Below are 19,690 nucleotides of genomic sequence, written 5' to 3' on the forward strand. Positions count from 1 at the left end.
CAAGGAGAATGAGGGTTTCCTGAGCAAGAGTTCGGCAAGATAGAGGTTCTTGATTTAATAAAGGGTGTAATCATTTCTTTATTTCATTTCTTCTTACTTCGCCAACTTTTTGTAATGGATCTCTCCATGAGGGAGTAGTTCTTTCTCTAGGGGTTTAGGTCAATGCATGAATTTGTTTAATTGTATCTTATTCGGTTATTTGTTTTTGTTATGATTGTTTTATGAGATTTGATATTAATTTCTGTGATTTATCATTTGTGTTAATTACATAGTTAGTACTTGAAATCGCAGTAGTCCCGTGTTGGATTCGAAAGAACCAATATTGCTAGGATGAGAGGAGAGTACTAAATTATGAATGCAAATACCCTAGGTTTGGATTAGGATCTAACCAATTTGTAATCTAAGCCGGAACTACAGAAATTAAGGTTAGGAATTTGGTGAAAGACCTAACCGTGAAGGCAAACCCTAATTAGGACATCTCAAATCGAATCGGGTATTGGTATGAAGGACTTAATCGTGAAATATCAATATTTGAGGAGAGGAGAGACTAACAAGAGCATATGGTCTAGGTAGCTAGGATGAAGGACTTAATCGTGAAGTTCGAATTACTTAGACACGTTATTAATTCACGAAAGTGACCCTTAATAACATATTAGGTTAGAAACCTCATCAAATCATACATGAACTTAAACAAATACTGAATAGATAGAGTTAGCAAGGGATTGTAGACCGAATGCCCCTAGATCTTCTCAAACTAGAAAATAAATCAATCTTTATTTCCTCAATTTACTTTTATTGTTTTAAAATTTCTCTCTCTCGAGTATTGAACCCAAAACTAGGAATTGTTAGAACAAACCCCCCATTTACTTTTATTGCACTTTACTTTATTATATTTTTCTGAAATTTATTACTAAAGTTTTAGTATAGTAATTAAACACACTCCCTGTGGATCGATACCCGACAATATACTACACGGTAGGATTGTATACTTGCAATCTGAAGCAAAAAGTGTATTTAGGGATAAAAGGTACATATAATTGTACTGAAACTTTTTACCATACCCTTTGGACGTATCAACACGTTGTATAAAAGTTACCGAAATAACAACCGCAAGAAATATAATTGTTCAGAATAATTATATGGATATTAATTGAATTTGGACTGAGGGCATTTTGGTCTTTTCACATGTCATCCTTATCCACATGACATGTCATTGATCTTATCCAACCAAAGTGCACAAAACCAAATTGAACACCTTCATGGCATTATTGTAAATAGGCCGAACTTTGGGGGTATTTTGGTCATTGGTCAAACCTCCTCAAATGCCTATAAATAGAGGGGTGGGGGTAGAGAGAAGATCACTAATTTTCTGAGATACCGAATCGATTCGGTAATCTATTTCCTTTCTTTCTCGGTTTTCTTTCGTGAATAGTGTTTCAGTTAGAAACGAAAGTTATACGTAATCCACATATAATATGTCAGGTTGTTGAGAAGAATATTTATGGGATCGGTGAATAGTGTTTTTTTGAATTTTGCGGTATTTCAATTTTGCTTATTAGTGAATCTGAATAACTGCAAGTTCGTGTTTACGTGTTTTTGTCTTTTCTCGATTTATAGTGTTTTTGCAGAATCCCGTGGTTTATAGTATTTCTGGCAAAAGAAATAAACCACTCTCCGGTTAGTCATAGTGGATAACCGATAGAGGCACTAGACGTCTGGTGCTCCGAAACGAATCATTCCCGGAGTCGCTCTTCTCGTTCGGTCTGCATTCCAATTGTAATTTGGAAACAAAGGTATAAATGATATATTAATCTATTTAAATAGGTAAGTAGATTAATGTTTTAGAAATCAATCAAAGAGTAGATCTGTAAAAGGATTAAATTGAGTTTTGATGCCAAAAGAATATTAAAGGTGGACCGCCTTGGAAAGTTTCCTGACATACCTCGTTTAAACCTTACAAAGGATTAAAAGGTCCTTGCAATGAAAGACTGGGGATGAACCTTCTCGGTGGTCTTTTCGGCATATCATTTTAATCCAAGACTTGAGTTAGAAGTAAAATTTTTGTTTTACGGTTTTTTCGCAACTTAAGCCTAAACCAGTTTTGGCACCTCCGAAACCCAACAACCAGTACACAACTGTTATTGGAGTTATATACCTCCAATAGTTGTAATTAATCAAAGTTTTTACCAATTAAGAGATAAATAGTGGTTAATAACATGAATGTGGGTATTGTTGAAATACTGGCATTGGATACAACAGAGAAATATCAAACCTGTAATTTGCAACCGGTACTTAGCCCATACTCCATACATTCCATTCAATATGACAACCACTTTTTAACATAAATGATAATAAGTGGCTCAGGTTTAAGGATTGGTAATCATTTTTAAGGGCTACAAATCAAACGTGAAGAAATATAATAAATAGTGGAATTTTGAAGCACTCTTTCTAGGTTAGCCGGGGGAAAATAATTTTATCAAAGAGCCAGTGTTCCTTTGATCCACACCTGCTAAATCTTCCCATCAACTACGACCCTAAATGAAATAATTTGTGCTATGTGAGGTAAATATAGAGAACTATTTTTCAAGCAATGCAATAGGTCTTAAGACATATAAGCTGAAAAGACCAAATGAGAAGTAGTTTCTTGAGAATATTGTTCTTCCATATGAGAAAACCATTCCAGAGCTGCACTAGGCCTACATTGACTCTGTTTCTGGCAAAACTTCAGCTAAGGAATGGTTTACCAGTATCTCAAATTGATTTTCTTGTTATTTAGGTTTTTATTTTATTCCTTCCCTTTTATTTATTTTTATTATTTTTCCATATAAGTGGGCACTTAATACTAACATGCTAAAATGACTACAGGTCAATTTAGTTGCTTGTCTTAATTGGAAATCTTATTTGTAAATGCAATTTTGACTTTGTTGTTTGTCAGTAATTGAAATAATTGTGAACATAAAGCCACTGTGCATTGTTTACACTTTACAGTACAATTAATTTAAGTATTTGAGATGACCAATTTTTGACCGGACCTGAACAACTTACGTTCACTCTCCAGTATACCTATTGGAGGGGTAAATTTATCCAAAATAAAGTAAGCTTTTGAACTGCTTGTTTTCCTTGCTTCTGATAGGAAGACAAAAACAGCTGACAGTACAGTGTGTCAGTTTTTTTGTTAATACAATCAGCGCTATTTGGTTCAACAATCTAACTATCGACACACAAAATCTTCATCTTCAAGCAGTCTGTTTTACCAGCATAGTACTTGATCAATGTTAATAGGTTATTTAAGTATAGTACTTGAACAAATTAGGACTCTAATAGAGTGTATTACTTCACCGAACACCATCCTTCTTTAGACTTTGACATGGTTCTTCTATGCATTGCATGTATCGATACAATTCCTTGCCTCATTTGTTTGGTGAATTCAACTTTCATAACTATGTTGCAAATAGAGAAAGAAGGTTGCAATGCCCTCTGAAGTATACATCCCTATTTACAATTGAGTTCTTTTTTATTTTTGGTGAAATAGACTTAATCAGACTTCAATTATACAAGTGAACTGACACTAATAATTCTCTATACACTACTTAAGTTAGTACCGATAATTCTCTATTTTCTTATAATTTCCTGCATGCTAGTACCACTTAAAACCCAGCCTATTTGAAGACTTATGTACAGATATCTCAAGCGGGAAACTGATCTGTTCATATTCAAATGAACTGATTGAGCATGCTCTGTCTGCACCAGAGCACAGGCTAGGTATCCTTAAAACTTTTACAGTCAAGACCCATCATTTTTTATGTAATTTTCACTTTTATATTTTGAATAATATTTCCAGGGACAAGTACCAACTGTTTGGGACCAGTTTTATGTTCAATGTAAAAATAGAGAAGCTACTTGCTGATTTGCCAAATTGCATGAGGCTGATTTGTTGTCCTTTGATAAGCAACCAATAAAATTTCAAATTTGTTTCTAATTTGGACATTGGTTTATGAATATAAATGTTCTTTTTTTATATGTTACTGAAAGACTTTGAGAGGAATGATGACAGTTACGAACCTGAAGTTGAGTAAGAAGGAATAAGCCGAAGAAATGACAACACCAATAATATTCTAAGGCCTGCGAAAATAAGAGCAAAAATAATGCGGTCAAATAATCAGTAAGACCAATGATTCATTGATCATTCCAAGTTTCCAACTCTGCCCCTTTGATATTGGATCTATAGCCAATAACATACTACGCATATCAACTAGAAGTATCAGAAGCTTTTTTCCAAAAAGGTTGGTAATTCCATATTTATTTATCAAAGATACTACTAGATTCTGGATTCCACTCATAAGCATTCTTGGAAAAGTTAGTTCTTGTGAGTTTTTGAAATCTAGAAGGATAAATATGGTATTATGAAATTTAGAGGAATATATTAGGTGATTTCAAAGTTATTGAGGGGTGTACATGAAATTCCCCCAAAAAATAGAAAATAAATTGCTTTTGCTAGAGCAACTTTCACTTTCACTTTCTTTTTATGCTACTGATTAACACTAAGGAAACCAATTGTGCTACTGGTAGAAACTAAATAGTAGAATTAGATGGACATGAATTACACTTATTAAAAGTTTATATCAGCTTGATTTAGACTAAGCCTACTCATTAGTAACTGGCTCTACAAATTATTGGCCATTACATGATGAATTCTAAAATCAAGCTGATGCATAATTTTGACTCTTTAAAAAATGACCCAAATGGTTTGATTGATTGTTAGCAGTAATCAGAAAAGTAGCTCTTTTACGGTACTTACTGTGGCGGCCAAGCGAGCATTCCAGTGTGATTGGGAGAGGTAGGTGCAGTGAATCAGCAATCGGGCAATTTGGTAAAAGATATATGTATAAGGAATACCAATTTAGAAGTCATACCAATCTTATGTTGAATTCTTTGATAAGGTCAGAATTAGTCCATGAATGACTTACCTCCTCCTTAAAATAAGATCTATCGGTCGCACCTGCCATGTTCTCAATATGTCGAGCTTTATCGGTCAACTATAGTAAACTTGCCAATTTCTGAACCCGCTTCTTTCTTTACTTTAAAGGGAGTTCACCCTCGTATCTGACCATCTGACCATTCACAGAAATAACTATTAGCATTTCTAAACAAATTTCATGAATTTCTTTCCATAATTTTGCACTAACAAATGTATAGTTTGCCTTTTTATTCCCTTTGTACAAACCAACAAAACAAAGACCACTACACAAACTTAAAGACTGAGTGGTGTTAAACTTTGTAATTCGTATACAAATAATTATGTATTCAGAGATTGACACATACACTTTCTGATTACAAGTTACTTCACTCTGAACCTATGTGAGATTTATTGACCCTTGAAATTTGCAAAACAACCCTTAAGTTATCAAGGAACTGTACAATGCTATATTTGTCGAACAAAGCTAGGATACTTTTTGCAAATGTTGAAAGAGGGAAGGACCACTTTGCAACCTCTTAAGAACTTTTAGGGGTTCTTTTGAAAATGTTGAAAGGTTACCAGTCGGGAACAAAGGATGCGAAAAATGAGGGAAAAATGTTGACTTTGCTGCCCTGATCCAATAGTACGTGGAGAAATGGCAAAGCAACCTGGGTTTTCGACTGACTTTTTTTCCCTCTTGAAAATTAAACTATTGCTGAATCATCCTGGTTGCAATTTTTTAGTACTCGATCGATCAAAGAGCAAAGTGAAAAAAGGGAAATAAAATCTTATGAGTACTTCATCGATCATTCTGGTTGCAATTTTTTTAGTACTTGGTTGACTTTTTTTTAGAACTGAATCATCCTGGTTGCTAAATCATTCATGTGGAATTTATAGGAAGAAAAAAAAATGAAATATAATCTAGCAGTTGAACAAATCATACCAGTGAAATAGAAGTGAAAAAAAGGGTGTAGCAGTGGTGCAGAATGGAGGGAAAGGAAATAGGAGTCGAAGGTCAGTGAACACAGGTTAGCAATTGGTAGTGAAGAAGGAGAGCACACTTAGTAAGCAAAAGGGGAATAGCACCGACCAAGAGAGAATAGGGGAAGGCACGAAGCACGGGAGGGGAGCCATGTAGCGGGGATTTGACAACGTGGCGATCGCGGAGATGGATCACATGCAGATTTCTGAGCGACAGTTTTTTTTTTTTGGCAAAATCGTGGAACCAAACGAATACGAGCGGTGGTTTGGAGATGACGGGAGGAATCATCACCTTAAAACAATCTCATCCACGGAAATCAAATCAGATAGTTGGGAGGTGAAGTGGTACTGTTCATTGCTGAGGTCAGAACTCATTGAAAATTGAATGCGTATCCTCTGCATTAACTCAAAAAAGAATATTTTGAGTTAATGAATCTCGACCGTCTGATTTTAAACGGAGCCAATTCAGTTTCTGCTTATGATATAGGGTGCTCTTTAATATTAGTGCGGATCTAGTATGCACGAATCTTAAAACAGATTGAATGGTCAGGATTCATTAACTTAAAAAATTCTCTTTTGAGTTAATGCAGAGGATACAAATTCTTGAAAATTAAGGATGTATAACTTGAAACTAGCAGATGAGTCTCCGTACTCCCATAATCAAGTTTCGTGCTCTTGATCTTGTTCTTTTATTTTTGAAATTTAAATTTGTCAATTAAATTGCACTGGAGGGGAAGTTTGAAATGAAAAAATATATTTGTTAATTTATTGTTTAAAATATTCGAAATCTAATGGAAGAAATTATTTATTGTATTACAAGGGTATTAAATAGTTGAGTGGCTTGGTCCTCAACTTTTAAAAAAAAAATTATTTAAAATAATTAAATAAAATATTAAGTCAATAAAGATAGATAGAATAAAAAAAAGTCGAGTTTGTAAAAGTATTAGATATTATCAAGTTTATACGAAAAAAAAATGACTATTTAAAAATTTGTAGAGGCACGGTCTATAAAAAAATGTGCCGAATAGCACACATTGGATGTGATGCAGTGATGCGGTTCAGAGCGTTTTCATCAAACACTGTAGACCACAGCGTTGTGTTAGTTTGATGGATAATCGAGATTTGATGTCATGGATTTCAATTTTTCTTAATCCCGTAGAAAAACAATTTCGGTGATCAATATTCAATACTACATGCTTCATCCACTTTACTTTTTTGGACGGGATAAGGCATTTTATAATTGGTTCGTTCCGAGCCACGTAATGCTCCCACGTGTCGAGAACCACACGTTGGTCTTCACGAATTCATACCTCCCCGGTACCGTAAACAAAATATTTTACATGTACTATAATAACGGTCCAGATTACTCCTCATCCGGTGCCTATTCGGGATGGGCGAGGGGGCCAGTATTATTTTTGCTTCTAGATTCGTGTAAAGTTAAAATAACGGTTCTGATCCACTAATTGTAAAAGATTCCTTTTTGCGGTACCGGAGAGTATTTGAATTGAGTCTTTATAACAGACCTCCACTGATGAAGGGTATTTTCGCCAATTCATAATCAAATAAATCTTCCCCTAAAATTGGTGCTTCCTGTTAGCCGCTTTTACATCGATCAAATGGCGCGTAATCTCACCACCCCAACCTTTCGACTTATCCCTCGCAATTATCGGAAGCACCCTTGTAGTTTCCCCAAATTCGCTCCACCTCCCAGCACATCCCCTCCCGTAGCTGGGAACCTAGCGGTGTTCTTCCAGCGGAGGCGGAGCTACGTGAAAGCACAACAGAAAGCAGAGATGGCGACAGTAGGAGGTGAAGTGGTGACACAAGGGGAGAACTGGGGAAAGGTATCAGCTGTGCTGTTTGATATGGATGGAGTTCTCTGTGACAGTGAGGAACTGTCTCGATTGGCTGCGGTGGATGTCTTTGCGGACCTTGGTGTGGCTGTTACCACTGAAGATTTCGTTCCTTTCATGGGCACTGGTAATGAGTTTATCGTTAGTACTTGAATTTTTGTGCATGTAAATGAAGGTGATGTAAGCCAGGATCATGCTGTGGTATTTGCATTTTAATTAAGACTGTAAACAAAATCTATCATAATTTGCTTGATGCAGAGTGTAATATGCTTGCCACTTGTATGATTTGTTTGCAAATCAAATTAGGTATTAAATTGTTGTCCTTTGTTTAGGTGAGGCTAAATTCCTAGGTGGTGTAGCTAAAGTAAAGGGATTAAACGACTTAACCCCGGAGGACCTGAAGAAACGGTTTTTTGAAATTTATCTCAACAAGGTATTTGGTTTTTAAACTACAATGAGCTTCCTGTTATGCTATAAGTATACTCTGTAGGTAGAAGTTAACTTACCCAAGTTATATTTGGTTTCAGTATGCAAAGCCAGACTCGGGAATAGGTTTCCCTGGTGCGCTTGAGCTAATAAAGGAGGTAAGCAAAACATTACATTGATTATTCAAATTCTTGTCATCCAAAGTAACAAGTGGGTGATCACATTTTTTCTCCTTTTCTCCCTAAAACCAGTGCAAACAAAAAGGACTCAAGGTGGCTGTTGCTTCGAGTGCTGATAGAATCAAGGTTGATGCAAACTTATCTGCCGCTGGGTTACCTCTTTCCTTGTAAGCTTATAACCTGATTGTATTGTCTATGACTAGATTAACCAGTTGAGACTTCCTCGGAAGGACATTCTGTTTCTGTACGTGAAATCATATATTTTCTCACATTTTTGTTTATTAATATTCAGGTTTGATGCAATTGTGTCTGCCGATGCTTTTGAAAATTTGAAGCCGGCTCCTGATATATTTTTGGCAGCATCAAAAATCTTAGGTGTTGACCCTAGTGAGGTAATTTTCTTAGTTCCAATGACATATTTCAAAGAATGATCTTGGAAGGTGCAAGCATGTTCCTTATAATGCTAGAAAGTGTAGATAAGCTCATAAAAGTTTCTAACTCTCTTCCTACATGAAATTACTGACAATGAATGATGACGACTCCATACATTGTTTCTCCTCTTTTATTTCTCGGGGAAATTAGTGGAATGTAGGACCACTGTTCCCATCACAGAAACAAGAGTTTAGTACAAGTTAGGGCATTGGGCGGAATATATCCAAATAAACCCTACCCCCACTCACCTCAAAACCGAACCCCCATCCCTCTAAAAAAAAAAGAAAAAAACAACCAAAAGATCCATAAAACAGCACTAAAAACAACATGAAGCAAAACATTTGGTTTCTCCTCTTTATAAATCAATACTGAAAATGCTGGTGCTTGACATCGATGCAATATTTCCATCAAAGCCAATGAGAAGACAAATATTGCATTTTGGTACTGTTTGTAGTCCAGGTTGAGACTCACCATATAAGGAAAAGCATGTGAAGTGTTATCACAAAAAACTCAGCCTTTATTTCTTCAGAATACAGAGGTTTAATAAATTAAAAAAAATAAAACATAACTTAAAGGTAATCACCAGAAATGTTGAGTTTCATAAATTTATTTATAGTATTACATGTTTCTAATATATCTAATATTAATGATATATACAGTGCCTTGTAATAGAAGATGCTCTTGCTGGAGTGCAAGCTGCCAATGCTGCTAAAATGAGGTGTGCTGGCAGCTTCAAAATTTATTTGTTCATTTACTATCAATGACTAATTCAAAATTCATACTATAATTAATATTATTTTTAGAAAAGTGTACATAATTATCATATTTATACTTAAATAATTTTTTTGTGTGTGTTACGTGCAGATGCATTGCTGTGATGACTACTTTAACTGAAGAGGCTCTTGGTCAAGCCAGTCCTACTCTCGTTAAGAAGGACATTGGAGATATTTCAATTAACGACATTTTGTATGGTGGTTCTGTTAGTTCACCAAGTATGTAACTCATGAAATGAAATGCAGTTTTAGTTCCTTCTTCATGTGTTGAGCAAATAATCTTTTATTTTTTGAGGAAAGTTGAACAATAATCTTGATTATGAATAAAATATTCTGAATTATAGTATGGTCATTTTATTTCCAAAATATTGCTAATATATGGGAGTTTCTTTAATTTCGTAGTTCTTGATATAAATTGGATTGTTTCAAGTAACTGCGAGAGCAGAATTCCAAATATGGCCCTGAACTTTGCAATTCCAACACGGCCTCTAAAATTTAATGTTCAATGACTTCCCTCAACCTTTACCATTTTTTCAGTTAGTTCCTTCTGAAAGCATATATAGTCTTCACATGGCCATGGTTTCAACTTTCAACAATGATGTGCCCAGGTGGTTGCACTAGAATTGAAGCAAAAGTGTGCTAAATTCAGTAGGTTTTTATGTTAGTTGTTTGGCCAACAATGTGCATCTTACCTCTTGATATGGTGGCTGCGAAACATTTGCCATGTTTTTTTTGTTATAGATCCAGGGCCAAAAGTCAAATAGTCCCAGTTCAGAAAAATGAAGTTCAGGGCCTGTATTTAGTCAATCTTTCAAATTTAGGGGCTATATTTTGTATTTTCTCCTGATCTAAAAAGAGTAGTTGTGAACGCTGAAAAGTTGGTGCAGATGGGAGGCAGCAAAGTTCAGAAAGTACAGGCAAAATATCTGAAGGCCTGTATTTCGAAAATGCTTCTTCAAAGGGACCTAATGGTAAAATCTCTGAAGACAAAAGCTCTCAGAAGATTGACTTCCTTGGAGGGTAAGGTCAGTTTCAACAGATTGTCAATTGAAGTATCTGAAGTCGGTCAGTAGATTTATAAAATTTTGAATTGGACAGGCACAGTCCAAGTACCATGAACTTGCGGCAACCTATTAAAAATACCCTTTCCAGGATGCTTTTCAAAACAAAAGTAAAAGATAAATAGGATGAATCCAAACACAGTGTACACTTTGTATATCTAGTTTTAATATTCTCAACTTGAAAATTGCATTTCTGTAGTTGTTATACAAGGAAATAGTTTTGGTTTTGTTTTTGTTTTTTTAGGCTTCTAGGCTCTCGCCGAGAAGTATTAAGATATGGAAGTCTGGGAATCGCCGTAGTTTCTTTCTTCATTTCCCTTAGAAATTGGAAGGTACAAAATTTGATATAATTGGAGTCACATTGGTTGAAATAGTGCATCTTTTTTCCTCAAAAAAAGAAGAAAAGAAATAGTGTAACTTTTACAATGAGTTCTTTCAAATCCTTTCCTATAAACAGAGCTGTTTATGCAGGCGATGCAATTTGCCTCTCCTAAAGGCCTACTCAATTTTTTCATGGGTCAGAACCGTTCAATATTGAGTGGGAAAGAAGGTCAGACAAATTATTTATGGCTATAATATATAATTTATGTTAATTGCTATTATACAGTTTGAATTCTAGCTCCTTGACCTGTTTTCTCACTTTTTCCAGGAGATTCCCAATCCACTAGAAAGCAACAAATAAAGACTTACCTTGCTGATTTAGAAGCTAGGCATGTACAACTATTTATGTATATTTATAGTCTGCTTTGTGTGTCAGTCAAATTACATCAGTTTTATTGTGAACTTATTTCCTTGATTTTGTATTATTTTAGGGCATCAGATGCAAATGTGCCCGAGTTTCCAGCAAAGCTTGAGTGGTTGAACTCAGCTCCTCTTCAATTTAGCAGGGTAGATTTTAATTTAGTGGACTTGGTTTTCGTAGGGTATGCTCCCGAGTTGGGATAGAGGAGGTGAATAGGGAGGAGGGAAGGGAGAGGGGAGAAAGAGGGACATTTACCTTGCTTCCGAGTTACAATTGTAGGAGGTGAAGGGAGGTGAATGGGGGAGAATCCCTCTATTTATTTTTTCAAAATTTGATCCCTCCCAATTTGGAGGGTAAGAAATTTAACCTCCTCATTTTCTTCCCTTTCCATTCCTTCCTAACTCGGGAGCAGACCCTGATATAATTTATGTAACACCCAACACCTTTGATTTTCTTTTGAATTAAAAACTACTTCAGGACTTAAAAGGGAGAATAGTTGTGCTAGATTTTTGGACTTATTGTTGCATAAACTGCATGCATGTTCTCCCTGATCTGGAGTATCTAGAGAACAAGTATAAGAACGAGCCTGTAAGTTCTTTTTAAAATTCTTTACATTACTGACATTTATACTCTGAATTTCTTGAGTGGCAGAACAATTTTTAATTTCACAACTAAAAGAAGGAACATTCATTAATTAAAGGTGCAGCTAGTTATGTTCTGATTTGTAATGCAAACTAATCTTCTATTCCTGTGATAATAAAATTTTGTTTTGGCTACCTTTTGTTGTATTGTTAACTTACCAGTTGCACTTCTTTATTTTATGCAGTTCACTGTTGTTGGAGTGCATTCTGCAAAATTTGACAATGAGAAGGATCTTGAAGCAATCCGTAATGCTGTTTTGCGATACAACGTGTCTCATCCTGTAAGTGTCGAATTAATATGTTCCATTCAAAAGCATTTCACAAGCTGTACCTTATCTATAATTAGTTAGTCCTAGATTTGCTTTCAGACAGTAGCAACAGTATATGAAGTTGGAGTGGATCTCTGGTTACTGTTTATCTAACAAAATCTCAGTCTCTAAATCTTCCTGCTTTGACATTCTCTTTATATATTGAAGGTTGTTAATGATAGCAACATGTACATGTGGAGAGAACTGGGAATTAACTCCTGGCCATCATTTGTTATTGTGGGACCCACCGGGAAAATCTTGGCACAGTTATCAGGTGAAGGCCATCGGAAGGTATATCCAATTCCGCCCCACAAACACGCTCGCATGCGCGCGCATGCATTAAAATCTATTGCTGGGATTTTTAAATAAATCACTAATGTTTTTCGCATATTTGCAAATGACAACATATGTCTCTTGTACTTAAAACTGACTTCTTGGATAATAATCTGCCTATTAGACAAATCAATGGGGAAGTTAAGTGCCTTTGAATGATCATAATATGTGACTGTTTCTGAGAACTTGCATTTGTGATTCCTTTCTAAGCACAAATTGAATTAAAAGTTTACAATCAAGCCAACTTTGTTAATGTTGCTCCCAAGCCCTCAGAAGCTATTATAAAATTAGAATTATATAATTAGCAGTAGTATTGTAATTTTTGTTTTAACTCCTCCCTGGTTATTTGCATAATTTCTTGCTATAGACGCAAAGTAATTAGCTATTGGCTGTAAAACACGAATATAATTGTAGTGCTGTTTTGCAAAAATCGAAGAGTGTACAATAAATTTGAAGAAATAGCCTTTTTTACTTTATTAGTATTAATTATTGGTCAACATAAGTAAACATTTTCAGTAAATTAACTTTGAACTTCTCATTTTCAGGATCTGGATGATGTTGTTGACGCTGCACTAGAGTTCTATGGCGAAAATAAATTACTGGAAAACAAACCCCTTCCTTTGGCTTTAGAAAAAGATAATGACAGTCGTTTGTTAAAATCACCTCTTAAGTTCCCCGGGAAACTTGCAATTGATGTGCAAAACAATAGATTGTTTATATCAGACAGTAACCACAATCGAATTGTGAGACTTCTCTCATACTATTTGGCTCTTCTCATTTTCCCTTTCTTCCTTAAACACATTATGACTTCTACCTTATGCATACAAACTTCTCTTTTTTTATTAAGGTAGTTACAACACTGGATGGGAATTTTATCACTCAAGTGGGTAGCACTGGAGAAGAAGGATTGAATGACGGTTCCTTCAATATTGCTTTGTTTAACCGCCCTCAAGTACATATTCTAGACTGATCTTATTTCATCATTTTGTTTCTAATATTTAATTATATTTGTCTGTTGATGCAGTTTATAATTAAAAAGATTGTTGCTATTTGTAGGGTCTTGCATACAATCCGAAGAAGAATGTCCTTTATGTCGCTGACACTGAAAATCATGCTTTAAGGTAAATTATTTTTCATTTATTTTTCTGCTTCTTGTGTGTTTGATGGGTGGTTGGGGTAGCATTATGCTAACTTGTATAGGCCCAAATATAATAGTATAGTTCTTCCATCATATGCATCTTGATACTTGCAACTTATATTGCTTCATATTTTTAGCTAATTATGGGTGATAAATCTTTGTATATAATATCTTTGGCAGGGAGATTGATTTTGTTAATGAGACTGTTAGAACTCTTGCTGGAAATGGAACAAAAGGTTCTGATTATAGAGGAGGTGGTCAGGGAAGTTCTCAGGCATGAACAAAATAACTTGCATAAAAGTATTTCTATTTTTATAAGTTCTTGAATATTTATGCTCACAGCTCATTTATTTAGGTTTTAAATTCACCATGGGACCTTTGCTATGAACCTTTGAATGAAACTGTGTACATAGCCATGGCCGGGCAACATCAAATATGGGAACATAGAATAACTGATGGTGTTACTAGAGCTTTTAGTGGTAATGGTTACGAGAGAAACCAAAATGGATCAAGGTAATTTCTATTCCTAGTATTTGCATTGTACCCATTATAGGGGTGGTAATAAGTGAGGTCAGGTTGGGTTGACTTTATATTCTGATTAGAATCAAAGGGCGCGTGAATTTACGTGATTTTAGCCTCCAGTAATCAGGAAATGGTGACACAAACTCTGCCCATTGACCAATTTTAGTTAGATAGGAAATGTCCCCCAATGGGCTGACATTTCCAAATTACTGCTTCTAGATACATGGTGAACTTTTCCTTGTATGTTTTCGGCTTTTAAGAAAATAGAATATAAGCACAAATGGTCAGCTAGAACCTATTTACACCTGCCAGGAGGCACAGAAATTCTGATTTATAAGGGGGTCAGAGATTGGCCGGGTTGTATCAGGTTAATAGTTACAAGTCAGTCTCTACAAACCTTAAAAAGAAAGAATATATCAAGTTCATAACATAGGTACGCGATGCAGTTCCACAAGCACATCATTTGCGCAACCTTCGGGAATTTCACTGTCTCCTGGTGAGATATGTAATTCTTACTTATTAAACATTCACCTTGTAATGTTAATGTAACAGAGGATAAGTTCTATACTTTTTATAGATATGCAGGAGGCTTACATTGCTGATAGTGAAAGCAGTTCAATCCGAGCTGTAAATCTGAAAACTGGAGGGTCCAGATTGATAGCTGGTGGTGACCCATATTTACCAGAGAACTTATTTAGGGTACTGATTGATGTTACTGTGTTATTTCTATTTCTTAAGCTTCCTATATATATTCTTGATTTTTTCTTTCTTTTTGGCAAGTTTTTTAAATATGTTTGGCAAGTTAAAATCATTAATTTGTGGTATTTAGAGAACACCCACTATTCCTTGTGTTTTTCACCAACTTCTTTAAGATATTCACAATTATTTACCGTTAACACCTGTGAATATAATAATGTGGCAGTAAGCTATGTTCTGGTAAATGTTAAAAATCTAACTGCATACTAAAGGCCCGAGGATGTGTTAACAATTTAACTGCATAATGATTTAAATGAGTGTATGGTCCATACAGAGATTTATATGGTATTCTTGGTTCATATAAAGTTGATATGAAGCAAGTTGGATGAGTTAATGCTAAAAGTTGGGGACAATAGTCAATGTTTTTTACTAGACTCCTCTTTGAAACTTGGCTGGTGCAATTTCCAGCAAGTCAAAAACATATTTGCAGTTGCACACGTGTCCTTTTGGTGTTATCTAAACTATTATTTTTATTTCATTTTAATTTATTTGAAGTTTGGAGATCAAGATGGAGTAGGATCAGATGCACTCCTTCAGCATCCATTAGGTGTCCTGTGTGGGTCAGATAATCAGATTTACATAGCTGATTCATACAACCACAAGGTAGCTTTCTGACATGCGGTTGCACAAGTTTGTCTAAATAAATTATCTATTTGCTATTTTAATATTCGTATTGAAATGCAATGTCAATTTGGCAGATAAAATTGATAGATCCAGTTACAAAAAGAGTCAGGACTTTAGCTGGAACTGGAATTGGAGGGTTCAAAGACGGTGCAGTCTTATCAGCTCAGGTGAGCGTAGTTGTGCAAATATAAACTTTGTGCTCGTTGTTTGGCAAGCTCTGATATTCAAATGTCTAAAATCTTTTTTGTTTTTGTGACATAGCTTTCTGAACCCGCCGGGCTTGTTGAAGCAGAGAACCGTATGTACTTGCACTCCTATGATTTTTTATTTTTTATTATGCAAATAACACCAAAATTTTCATCATGTGTAAATAACACTAGTTGTTTCATGCATGTTCCTAAACATTATTTTATCATTTGCATTGGACAATTGAAAACAGGTTAACTCAAAAGGAAAATAACTAAACATTATTTTTTATCATTTGCATTGAACAATTGAAAACAGGTTTAGTCAAAGTAAAGTAACTAAATCACCTTGAATTTCATTTTAGATAAATCAATTTTTCTATAATTTGCCCGTAGTTTTGAGGCACTTCCAAGCCTAGTTTATTCAGTTGGATTTAGTGCTACAATCACCAGCATTAACTTTGGTATTGAAATTAGATTCTTCTTTTGGTAAATGTTCAAAATATTAGGTCTTAGATGCAAATTGAGAATTAAATCTTGTTATTTGCATGCATGATAAGATTTGGCGCTTTTTATTTGCAAAAGCAAAAGAAAAAGGTTCTACTCGGAGTAGTTCTTTTTGTATTGTTTTAACAATCAGGACATGTAAAACTGGTGATTTATCTAATTATGGCTGAATATATACAGGTAGGCTCCTAATAGCGGATACAAACAACAGTGTGATCAGGTACATTGACCTGAATGATAAGAATCTCCAATTGCTTACACTGGAATTGAAAGGTGTGAAACCTCCTTCGGCAAAACCAAAGTCATTGAAGCGACTGAGGCAGCGCTTACCGGCTGATGTGCAAATTATTAAGGTTGATGCTGGTAAGGCCAAGGAAGGATACCTGTCACTCCAATTTTCAGTACCTGATGGTTACCATTTCTCTAAGGTTAGTGATGTCTTTCTGTCTTTTTTTTTTTTTCATCTGAAACATCGTTTTTGCATGACGAGATATCATTTGCGCAGGACATTTTGAGACACCAATACTAGTTTTTAATTGACCCAAATGAATGTGAAAAAAATAATTTAGACCCTGTTTTGGTGCCGTTGTGGCCCATGCTTATTACTAGAATTCACTGTGCCTTTTTATTGTTTGGGAACACAGGTTGTTGTTAAGTAGGTTATATATACCCTATGTGAACTAGATTATAAACTTGAAGCTAAATATCGCAAAAGTTTATGTTTAAAAAGAGTATCATTGTGTGAATAATCCTCGATAAGCAGGAAGCACGTAGCAAGTTTGAGGTGGATATTGAACCTGCAAGTGCTGTTGAACTGGAGCCCTCCAGTGGATACCTAAACCCAGACGGTTCAGCATCCATTTATTTCAAGAGGGCCTCTCCTTCTCCGTCAACTGGTAGAATAAACTGCAAGGTACAACTCTTTTGAGAACTATTTATGAGTTTGCTTGTAAACACAATACTGACCAGTTAGTTGATTGTACTGGCACCTGATAATATTTAGGCAAAAATATTATTTAGTTGCAATAAAATATTCTACAAAACGTATGATGGAGTTATCAAAATATCCCTATACTAGATGCAAGGGTTAGACTATTAGAGATCCTGACTTAAAGCATTACTGTAGCCGCACGAATAAATTAATCCTTGATTGATTCCTAGGTAAATCATGACATCATGTTGTCTATCAATCCTGGATTATATCATATCAATAGTTCATATAATTATGTTATTCTTAGGTGTACTATTGTAAGGAGGATGAGGTTTGTCTGTACCAACCCGTAGCTTTTGATGTGTCGTTTCAACAAGAGGAATCAGAGTCTAACTACCCGGCAAATATTAATATTAATTATGCTGTCATACCGAAAGTCACTTCAGGTATTTCACAGCTAATTTTCTCCAAATGAGAGTATTATAAGTACCATGAAAAAGAACAATATTCTTTTGAACTTGATATTTGTAATTACAATGGGAGAGAAGAAATTAAAAGAAAGAATGAAAGGAAGTGGCAATATAAAATAGCTTTACAACATTTCTCCAGATGAGATCTTCTCACCATTTATATTCTCAACTATTGCAAAACAAAAACTCAAACTGTCCTGAAATAAAAAGATATAAGCTGACAAAAGTGGACATATTACTGTCTTAAAAAATTTGACCCAATATCAGATAAATCGATATAATCTCATTGCAAAGGAAGGCCTGGTAAACCTAAGGTATTGGGTTTTGTCCAAAGGGCTTTGGACAAAGCCTCATCCAAAGCTAAGTTTAAGCGTCTGATTTGCATTGGGATTTATGCAAATATATTTAAAACTTAATAAATTTAAATGGCTGCTTGAATCTAAATGTTTGTACGAATTTTGATACAAATCGGACGGTTTAAGTCCGGCTTTGTATGAGACTTTGTCCAAAGCTGTTTGGACAAAACCCTCACATTGATATTTACTGTGAAAAATATGTTTGTAAACTTAATATGGCCAAGGGCTGTGAAAAAATTTACATTGATATTTGCTGCAAAATTAATTACAGAAATTTAGGTGATTTTTGTATGGCACAAATGTGCAATATGTTAATATCATAAAAAGAACATTTTTGTATGATATTGTTAATTGATCATGTAACCATTTTCCCAGTTTTATGTTAAAAATAATAAAGCAACCACCTCTTAGCCTCTATCTTGTTGGCCGACTGGCCAGTACTAAACACAGTATAATTGATAGCTGGCAAACCTCCACGCCAAATCCTATATTGAAAACTAGTGCAACGCTGGTTAATCCAGGCTGATTGATTGATTGGTACATGGTTCAATTGAATCATTATGGTTCCGAAAAGTTTGCTTATAAATGCAAATAGTCCCTATAAACCCTAGCTAGTCATTATTGGACTCGTCTAATTTTTGGAGTTATTTTCTCTTTGTAAAGCCGTCTCATGTAATGATTAATCCATAATTCTTTCCGTCTCAAGGTTCCTTTCTACAAAACCTAAGAGTAGACACCAAGCTAACCGCCAAAAGGTAGAAAAAAATTGTGGCACTTGTGGTGCAGTTACATGTAGTGTTTTACTGATTCTGGGGGCCTGACAAAAGTAAATAACAAGCCCTCTTCTCTGCTGCTGTTATGTGCTACTGCAGCAGCCACCACAGGAAATCTGCACTCTTAACGGTCTGAGTTAGGAAGAAAAGGAAAGGGGAGATATGAAACAGAGAAAAAAATGAGGAAGTAAAATATTCTTACCCTCTAAATTGGAGGGAAACAAATTTTAAAGAAATAAATAGAGGAATTTTCTCCATTTGTCTTCTTTCACCTCCTGTAATTTTATGATAAAGATAAATATTCCTCCTTGGCTTTCACCTTCTCTATCCCAACTAAAGGGTAGCAAAACCTTAATTTTACTCTAATTAAGATTACAGCTAAAGCACGTGTATATTCCCTTTAGTGTGATTTATGAGTCGACTCTTTCTCTCTTTTTGTTTCTCAACTGGACCAATCCTTTTTACTATGCTCACAAAGTCATTTTGGCTGTGAACCTTGAGTGAGGACAGGTGCTGTCATGATTTGGAACATAAACAAGTGTAGCTATGAGTAACTTTTTCTATCAAATTTCTTATTTAATAGTGACTGCCTTTGTCTTGTCATTCATTCTTATATGCTTTCTGAATTTGCTTGGAAGAGCGTTACCAATTGGTGCCACTTTGGAGGACATTTTCTAAACATATGTTCTTTGTTTTTTTTCTGTGATGATAAACAATCGGATAGAAACCAGATAATCGGGTA

General features: G+C 35.0%; 1 protein-coding gene and 1 long non-coding RNA gene across 9 annotated transcripts; one reads left to right on the forward strand and one right to left on the reverse strand.

The window, feature by feature from the left end:
- Window positions 1-2,251: 2,251 nt before the first annotated feature.
- On the reverse strand, window positions 2,252-6,204 carry LOC144556198 (uncharacterized). Of its 4 annotated transcripts, XR_013512225.1 has the most exons (4): window positions 5,901-6,204; window positions 4,968-5,111; window positions 4,063-4,122; window positions 2,252-2,534 (listed from the first exon to the last, which is right to left on the reverse strand). It is a non-coding gene; the product is annotated as an uncharacterized LOC144556198 (long non-coding RNA). The 4 variants fall into 4 exon arrangements; XR_013512226.1 differs by having other exon boundaries at window positions 2,252-4,122; window positions 4,968-5,103; XR_013512223.1 differs by having other exon boundaries at window positions 2,252-4,122.
- A 1,261-nt stretch (window positions 6,205-7,465) lies between these two features.
- On the forward strand, window positions 7,466-17,910 carry LOC144555283 (haloacid dehalogenase-like hydrolase family protein). 5 transcript variants are annotated; one of them, XR_013512015.1, is made up of 28 exons: window positions 7,466-7,918; window positions 8,124-8,224; window positions 8,319-8,375; window positions 8,469-8,563; window positions 8,689-8,788; window positions 9,488-9,546; window positions 9,693-9,820; window positions 10,480-10,621; window positions 10,907-10,994; window positions 11,134-11,212; window positions 11,312-11,372; window positions 11,475-11,550; window positions 11,882-11,992; window positions 12,231-12,326; window positions 12,522-12,644; window positions 13,232-13,429; window positions 13,534-13,638; window positions 13,743-13,807; window positions 14,005-14,098; window positions 14,180-14,337; window positions 14,793-14,842; window positions 14,924-15,045; window positions 15,598-15,705; window positions 15,801-15,893; window positions 15,988-16,024; window positions 16,603-16,846; window positions 17,182-17,331; window positions 17,657-17,910. XR_013512015.1 is itself a non-coding variant. In XM_078303563.1 (28 exons), exons 1-28 carry the CDS (start codon window positions 7,555-7,557, stop codon window positions 17,822-17,824), a joined length of 3,276 nt encoding a protein of 1,091 aa, XP_078159689.1. In that variant the 5' UTR covers window positions 7,466-7,554; the 3' UTR covers window positions 17,825-17,910. The 5 variants fall into 5 exon arrangements, 3 of the variants coding, with proteins under 3 accessions (XP_078159689.1, XP_078159690.1, XP_078159691.1); XR_013512016.1 differs by having other exon boundaries at window positions 10,489-10,621; XM_078303563.1 differs by having other exon boundaries at window positions 16,599-16,846.
- The last annotated feature ends 1,780 nt before the right edge of the window (window positions 17,911-19,690 follow it).

This window comes from Carex rostrata, chromosome 6 (genome assembly GCF_964058835.1).
Source record: "Carex rostrata chromosome 6, lpCarRost1.2, whole genome shotgun sequence".
Classification (NCBI taxonomy): domain Eukaryota; kingdom Viridiplantae; phylum Streptophyta; class Magnoliopsida; order Poales; family Cyperaceae; genus Carex; species Carex rostrata.